The sequence below is a fragment of the Schistocerca piceifrons genome, chromosome 8, assembly GCF_021461385.2.
Source record: "Schistocerca piceifrons isolate TAMUIC-IGC-003096 chromosome 8, iqSchPice1.1, whole genome shotgun sequence".
Taxonomy (NCBI): Eukaryota; Metazoa; Arthropoda; class Insecta; order Orthoptera; family Acrididae; genus Schistocerca; species Schistocerca piceifrons.
Genome location: NC_060145.1, coordinates 163,206,440 through 163,215,581, shown reverse-complemented (window position 1 = coordinate 163,215,581; position 9,142 = coordinate 163,206,440). Strand labels below are relative to the sequence as shown.

Here is a 9,142-nt window from a genome sequence, read left to right as displayed (position 1 = left end):
AGGCAACTGATCTGCTGTCTATGTTTGCACAGTATGCCTTTATCTGTTTGTAGCCCTTTACACACAGACAACACGAAAAATAGAGTTCTCCATCCCCAATTTTCATACTTTAACACTAACTATTCGTTATGCCCAAATATTAGTATAATTCTCGATTGCGACATGATTATTGAGCAGAGTTTTTCAAAAAAGTACGATCAGTGGGAGAAAACTGTTGATTTTTCATAGTATTCAACCCCTCATTACTTTTCGAGGAAAGCAAAGAACAGCATATGGACAAAGATTTTTTTTTTATTTGCCTATTTTATTTGATATTTTGATTCTAGGTATCTTGAAACTTAAAATGCAAATGGCTAACTGAGTAACAGAATTTTTCAATCACCATTCGATGTCTACGTCTGCTACTGAAAAGAATAATAATAAAACACCGAAAAGCGATTATTTCAGAAACCGGTTATTATGAGCGGTTTCAACTGTCAGGTTAAACTAGGGATGAAAGAAACCGGTATAACCGAACCGTTTGTTTCAGCGATATCGCCGTCTCTACCCTGCTCCACCCCCAACCCCTTTCCCGATGCCTATACCAGTCAATAAGATAAGATTCGTAACCGGAAAAGTAACAAATAATCCTTAGTCATTTACAAAACGATCAAAGCTTGTTGCCTAGTTGCTGCATGGTAGGTGACAAAAAATCCGTTAGGACGCGTATGTTCCATGCTCGGATAGCAGGGGTCTCCATCCAGGAACGGGAAGTACAGAGATCACTAGCTGGAACGTTTCAATATGTATCCCACTATAGTTTCAGTTATTCTGAGTCGTTGACCTGTACGCTTCCAACGCTGAAGTTTATCCCTAGGCGGATATGTAGCACACGCGAGAACCTGAAAAACAATGCATGCTATCTGCGCCACGGGGATCGGGGCCCAGGAAGTGGCGGCGTGCAGGGCGAACCATGTTCTGCACGGATTCCTCGCTCCAGGAAGACCGCATGCCAATATAAAGCGCTCTGTGCAGCAAACAAGCTATTACTGTCCTGCACCAACAGCACGAGCGCAGAAGCCATGAGCCACCTCGGACTGTTTGCCGTAGCAGCGGTAGCTCTTCTTTCGGTGAGACTAATTCGCTAATGTTCTTGCCATTAACGCTTGCATTTTGTTCTGGAAACTTTCTAGAAACATGACCGATAATTTCGGAACGTGAATGTGAAACCATCTTTGAATGCTAACTAACTTTAAATTTTCTTTATGAGTGGCTACCGAAACCAGATTCTTTTTCTGTTATTTTCCGCTCAATGAGGACACGTTTTCATAAGCGACTGTGAAAGCTGTTAGTTTTAAACTATCAAAAATTGTAATAATTATTATTAGCCTGATGAAAGACGTACAGAAAAATTGTAAAGCTCCATCTCTGACAATATTATCGTTTACCTATACTTTTTCTCTAAAATTGCAAATGGAATCTAGTAAAACTTTTATTATCGTTATCATAAAATATGATATGAAGCAGTACAACCTGTACTTTGAAAACACTTATTCCGACATGTCAGTATTCAAACATTTTCTGGAACCACCTTTTCTCGGACATTTCAGTATTCTGATAGAGAACAAAAAACTGAAATTAATCATTCTTCCTATAAATCATGAAAAAACAATTTTCTAGTATCTGACTGCGAATTTTAAAATATTGTCTAATATCTCTTAACAGTTATACTGCAATGCTCCTGTACGCAACGGACAACTTACCTTGTCTTGCAGCTGTAACTGCGTGATCAGCAACGTGTTAAATAATTCAAAAGAAACGCTGCGATCCATGCAGAGTGCAATCCATGGTTACAACTACCGATGCAACTACTAGTATGTCTTTTATATAGAATCTGAACGATCAGAAGTGGTTTGGTCAACAAGCCCTAAGCGGTGTATAAAAAAAAAGAAAAAAAAAGAAAAAAAACAGGACATAAAATCCCGTCTTAGGCTTGCGATCATTTTTATGTTAATAATTGGCAACCAATGCTGTACAATCGCAATAAAGTCATGAGATGTTCAGTTGACTCTTCTATTAGAACATGTTACGCGTTTAGGGATTACACCCATCTTCAGACATCTGTTACAAAAAAGTACAAAACATAAGTGAACAGTACACACAACACGTCTCAACGTTACAGAAAATGAGATCGGGTCATATGAGTTCCATACCACAAACTTCAACTCCTTCCTAATCAATCAGGCGTACTGCCTTGACAACTCAAAGAAAGTGTCCAATAACATACGACTATAACTGCGACACAAGCAGTCTTGAAGCAGAGCGTATACTGAGGCTAAACAAGTCAACCAGCCGCGAAGCGCCCTCGGTAGGGGGCGCTGCATGGTCATGTGCTCCATGCGTTACATGTAATTTAACAATAGTATACTCAGCATATAACATCTAACAGGGTGTAATGTAAAAATTTTGGAGTTTTTAAAAATTAAAAAGAATATCCTTTAGTGTTAAGGTGCTAGTCGTAATTACACATTATCCTTTACCCTACACTCCTCGGAATATGGGACCTCATTATCTCACTCAGACAGTGTGAACGTTACAAATTTTTACGCAAATCGGAGAATACGTTCACAAGGCAAAGTTATAATTTTATATTGTTCGTCTCTCGTTATCAATCAACGATAACCTCTATAAATAGCGCCTTGCTACAACAGTATCCTTGACTCTATTAAAATTTTATCGTAATAAACTAATTCGTTAATCTCAACCTTTCAGAATTAAATGGAATAACTTTTCATTTATAATTAATCACTTTGCAATAAAACATAAACTTGCTTTCCCTATTTAAATAATTATTAATTATCTTTCTTTCCGTTGCAAGTTATTACCTGAAAAAATACTATTCCTTCTCTTCTTTTTCTTTGAACTTTGCTTGTACCAGTATCCCAGTCTTTTTAGTTTATTCACCTTTGGATTTACTTTATTCCATAAAGATATATTCAAGATATTAGTCTGCTTTCAAATAAACCTTTGATTATTTTTTCTTGTAATAATTTATGGATAAAGGACATGTCAGGTACTGATTTTTTCAGTTTAAAATCGTTTTCTTTATTTCCTTCAATTAATTCATTTACAGGTACAAGTCAGTGTCTTATTTTATTGGTGCTGGTTCTCTATTCAAAACCCCACTAAGCGAAAACATAACTTTAAAAAAATTAAAAAAACAAAAAACCTGAGTGTCACAGCCAATTTTCAGCTATATGAAGTTCAAATAATCAGGCAAACCTCAATCACTCCGGGAGTTGACTTACGTGACCCACTGATATTTAAAATCCAAAACATAACACTCGATGATCTTTTTCAGAGAGAATTAGCGTGTTCTCTAATAAATGGTTCTTGATATGTCGTTTAGGGACAAGGGGAAAAGCCACCAAATTCTCAATAAATTTCCGACTGTTTCTCCATAAATAACTATTACGTACGACGACCGTTCCCTTTAATGTAGACTACACAATCAGCGTATCCAACGAGATTTCCGGAATTTAATATATTACGACGCTCACGGTGAAGTCACACAATAAATCCAACCAAATACTGCTAAGTCACTATTCCTCAGTACTTGCGTACACCTATACTATCACAATAACAATATGCAAGGATACTATCCCTTAGTGCGTGCTTCAATCCTCAACCACAAAATAACTAAACGAATTCGCGTGAACACGTCTCTTCAGGTACACCATCCAACAGAAAATCTCACAAAAATATTGAAACCCGGTTCTCCTACCATTGTGTAGCTATTAAGCAGCGCAAGACACTATTAATCACATCTACGAGAAATTAATCTCGCACTTCAATAAATCAGAGCTTTTCCCTATGCCTGGCGTGTCTACCAAAATCGGCGAAATAATCATTGTATACACAAGCCGATAGTCTTCCCAAAATACCTTTCTTAACGACTTAGAACTGCTTTGAACACATTTGAGTTCTATCTCCATTATATACCTGTTGACGTATCGTGCGTGTGAGCTGATCTCATCACACTCTTGAGATAATCTCTCTTGAGGCTCACTACTTCAGCAATCTACTGAAATTCTAGAAGGACAAACCAAGAACTATTCTCTGTGAACAAAAGAATCACACTAATTCTCTCATTAACAATAAGCGTTTCTTCTTAGCAGTCGCCGGCAAACGTTCTTAGTGGCCAGCTGCCTCGTAGTTGTTATTTTTGCCGCACGCCGCGATTCAACAGTTGGCTGAGCATTGCAAACCCGCTGACTTGACAGGACACAGCTTTTCTCGACCATCAGGAGTTATATATCTGCAATATTTTAACACAAAAATATAACAAAACTATATAAACAACTTGACAAACTCTTTATTCTTGTAGCACATAAAAATCGATAGTATTGTGTATTTAAACCAGAGACCTAGAAACGACGGAGAGGCTTTGTCCCGCCGTAACCCTCAATAGTTCACAACTCCACAACAGGCCACAGCAGTCCGCCCATCCCACCGCCGCTCCGCACCGAACGCAGGGTTATTGTGCGGTTCGGCCCCCAGTCGACCCCACACCCCTCCCGGGAGCATCTAATAGCAGACGAGTGTAACCCTAAATGTTTGCGTGGTAGAGTCAATATGGTGTACGCTTACGTGGATCATGATGTTTGGTTTGTGGGGTACTCAACTGCGCGGTTATCGACGCCCTTACAGATTCCCAACTTTGCTCAGTCCAATCTCTCCACTTTCATGAATGATGACGAAATGATGAGGACAACACAACCACCCAGTCATCTGGAGGCAGATGAAAATCTCTGACCACACTGGGAATCGAACCCGGTACCCTGTGCTCGGGAAGCGAGAACGCGACCGCGAGACCACAAGCTTCAGATGAGCATATGTGCAGACAGTGTCTGCACAGCAATCGCTGACATAGCGTACCTGAGGTGGAATAAGGGGAACCAGCCCGCATTCGCCGAGGCAGATGGAAAACTGCCTTAAAAACCATCTACAGGCTGGCCGGCACACTGGACCTTGACACTAATCCACCAGGCGGATTCGTGCCAGGGACCGGCACGCCTTCCCATTCGGGAAGCAGCGGGCTAGACCGCGTGGCAAAATCGATAGTAAGTTGAGGTGATACAAAAAAGTCATGCACATTTTTTTGTGCTGAGAGTTTTGGAGATGTGGATGCTAAGGGGTACAGCTCCTATAGCCGACTAGAAGGCTCTGGTTGTGGAACTTAGGAGTGTCCTACCAATCTTCACATCATTTTCACGTTCTGATGTTAACAACGGTGGGGAATCAAGTGAGCAGCTGAATCATCAGTCTCTGTATATCTCCATTATGTATCTTTAATTGACGTTTATTATTAATGTTTTGATAGCAGGAGAGATACTTTCTTGTTTCTGGATTTGACAATTCAGTACACTGTAGGAAAGATATGCTTTTTTTTTTTTTTTTAATTTATCTCTATAGTGCACCAAAATACAGTAATATATGCATCACCATCTAGCTCGAGTTTCGCGAATGATAGAGGAAATAAAGGCATGAAATATGTGCTACTACCCTCAATTGTTAATCATTTCTTTGTTTTCTGGCGGTGTTTCCGGTATAAAGTGCATTATCGGCAAATTTCTTTTCGTGACTGTATTGTGCATACTTCTTGCGAGTTTTATTTTCTTGTGGAAAACTGCCGCAGATGGTGAGTCAGTAAAAAGCATAATGTGAATTAACATGTTTAGCCGACGACATCACAGTTTCCAACACATTATCACAACAAATTACACTAAAACAGACGTGTGTCGGAGAGATTTTGAATGTATGTGTATCGCTCAAACAGTATATTGTCGTAATACTAAAGTGTGAGTATAAATACAAGATCTGCCTATTACATCATGTTAACTTCGCAACTTAAATCTACATCTACATCTACATTTATACTCCGCAAGCCACCCAGCGGTGTGTGGCGGAGGGCACTTTACGTGCCACTGTCATTACCTCCCTTTTCTGTTCCAGTCGCGTATGGTTCGCGGGAAGAATGACTGCCGGAAAGCCTCAGTGCGCGCTCGAATCTCTCTAATTTTACATTCGTGGTCTCGGAAGGAGTAAGTAGGGGGAAGCAATATATTCGATACCTCATCCAGAAACGTACCCTCTCGAAACCTGGCGAGCAAGCTACACCGCGATGCAGAGCGCCTCTCTTGCAGAGTCTGCCACTTGAGTTTGCTAAACATCTCCGTAACGCTATCACGCTTACCAAATAACCCTGTGACGAAACGGATCTTCTCTAACTCCTCCGTCAACCCGATCTGGTACGGATCCCACACTGATGAGCAATACTCAAGTATAGATCGAACGAGTGTTTTGTAAGCCATCTCCTTTGTTGATGTACTACATTTTCTAAGGACTCTCCCAATGAAACTCAACCTGGTACCCGCCTTACCAACAATTAATTTTATATGATCATTCCACTTCAAATCGTTCCGCACGCATACTCCCAGATATTTTACAGAATTAACTGCTACCAGTGTTTGTTCCGCTATCATTGTTAGTTCCGGGGTTTGGTGTGATGGATGTAGTAGTTTTTTCCACTGGGGGGACTGCAGTGGCGTGGGTGTTGGGAAAGTGGATCAGGCTCATCAGTGGTTATGTAGGATTTGCAGCAGAGATAGGAAGATAGTGGAACAGGAGGGGAAAATTGCTGCCCTTCAGGCTGAGCTAGATCAGGCTAGGGAAGATCTGGACAGGTTAAGGAGGGAGAAGGGCAAAGAGAGGTGGGAAGTGGCAACAGGTAGCAGAAGCAACAGGCCTAGAACTAAGTCTGACAGTTTTGTGGTGAATGTCAAAAATAAGTTTGACCTGTTGCTTCAGTTAGAAACTGATGAGCCTCAAGCTGAGGTAGGTGTAGACAGGACACAACAAACTTTCAATAGGAAATTGAAAAAGAATGTAGGAAAGTCATTGAAAAGGAAGAAAGTTTTGTTGTTAGGCAGTTCTCATGCCAGAGGCGTAGGCCAACTTCTGCAGGAGGAATTAGGACCAGAATACCAGGTCACAAATTTTTTCAAACCAAGTGCTAGTCTGGATCAGGTGACAGAGGATTTAGGTTCACTCTGTAAAGGATTTACCAGGGAAGACACCGTGGTTATTGTGGGAGGGCCAGGGAACAGCATCGACAGAGATCCTGGGTACAGTATAGAGTGTGACCTGGTAAAGATTGCGTCGGCATCGAGACACATCAATGTTGAATTTGTATCTGTCCTGAGACGCCATGACCGGCCTCATTTGAACTCTTCTGTTGGGAGAGTTAATTTGGAGTTGGAATGGCTGCTTGGGTCAGGTGCGGGGGCTCATATTGGTGTGGTTCCTGTTGATGATCTCAGTAGGTGGGACTATACCAGGCACGGCCTACATCTCAACAGGAAAGGGAAGGGGAAAGTGGCTGGGGTAATAGCAGGATATTTAAGGGGGGGAGGCACTGCCATAAATGGTAAAATACCAGTGGTTACAGGTGTTGGAACAGCACCTTTTTTAGGATAGGTAAGACAGAAAGATGTCAAGTTCTACGAGAGGTCAGGATTGAAACAAATCTTCAGTTTAGGAAAGAAATTAAACAGCACAATTCTAGCACATTGGATCACCAATCACAGCTATCAATTATAAATTTTCACCAATCACCAGAAATTTTATCTCCACCAAGTTGTATCTCAGTCTTAGGTAATTGCATTGATGAATTAAAGTCACCCAACCCAGTTGACATAATCTGCCTCTCTGAACACCGTGTGATCACTGGTATAGGAACTAGGCCTAAGCACAATGAGAAACTCAGACAGGAGAGTACTGCAAATGTTAGAATAAGGAAAGGTTCTCAGAAAAGTATAATTAAAAATAATGTAAGTATATTTCATCAAAATATTGGGAGTTTAAAGAATAAAGTAGATGAGCTTCTGGTTTGTTTAGATTTAGAAGCTGAGAATGAAATATATATACTATGCCTGTCTGAGCATCACATTGTTACTGATATGGATAAGGTAAATGTAAGTGGATATAAGCTCTCTGCACATGTAATGAGAGAAAATATGGAGAAAGGAGGAGTTGCCATATATGTCAAAAGTTATCATTGTGCAAAAAGTATAGAAACAAAAAAGTTTTGTGTAGAGAAACATATAGAAGCATGTGCCTGTGAGCTTAAATTAAATAAAGGCACATTTATAATTGTAACTGTATATAGGTCCCCATCAGGAAATTTTCAGCTATTTCTGAAAAATTTGGACTCCTTGTTGTGCTATCTGTCAGACAGGGGGAAGCAAATTATTATTTGTGGGGACTTCAATGTAGATTCTCTGAAAGAGGGTAATAGGAAAAATGACCTTGAAGTATTACTCGGTTCTTTCAATTTAACACCCGTTATTGATTTTCCTACTCGGGTGGTAAAGGATAGCAGCTCACTGATAGATAACTTCTTTATAGACCAAGATAAGTTTAACCAGATAAATGCTCAGTCTGTTGAGAATGGTCTTTCTGATTATGGTGCACAGCTAGTTACAATATATGACATAGCTCCATTCAGCAATACTAAACAGTCCTCCAAAGTAGTACGTTCAGTCAACGACTTAACAATTGCAAATTTCAGGGAAAGCTTACAGCAGTTAGACTGGGATGAGGTGTACCGTGAACCTGATGCCAATTTAAAATATAATTTATTTCATGACATTTTTGTAAATGCATTTGAAAACTGCTTCCCCAAGAAAATAGTTAAATATACTCGTAACAAACCCTGTAACAAACCATGGCTTACTAAGGGTATAAAAATATCTTGTAACCGGAAAAGGGAAATGTATCTGACAGCAAGAAGGAGTAGTGACCCAGAAACTATCAAAAATTGTAAAAACTACTGTGTTATATTAAGAAAAGTTATTAAAAAATCCAGGAGTATGTGTATCATGTCTGAAATCAGCAACTCTGATAATAAAATTAAAACAATTTGGAATATTATTAAAAGAGAAACAGGAAAGAGCAGAGGAAGACAGTATTACCATCAAATTGAATGAAAACTTTACGAACAAAAAGTCAGAAGTTGAAAATATTTTTAATAATCATTTTCTAAATGTTGTGGATATAGTAGGATCCAGGTGTTCATTAGAAGATGCTAGGCTGTTAATGG

General features: G+C 39.7%; 1 protein-coding gene across 1 annotated transcript in view; it reads left to right on the top strand.

The window, feature by feature from the left end:
• The first annotated feature begins 1,021 nt into the window (after positions 1 to 1,021).
• LOC124711912 overlaps positions 1,022 to 9,142 on the top strand; it is a 40,477-nt gene continuing 32,356 nt past the window's right edge. Inside the window, exon 1 of the mRNA XM_047242167.1 lies at positions 1,022 to 1,109. Within this exon, the coding sequence (XP_047098123.1) occupies positions 1,062 to 1,109 (48 nt within the window). The 5' untranslated portion in view covers positions 1,022 to 1,061. The remainder of the gene's footprint in view (positions 1,110 to 9,142) is intronic.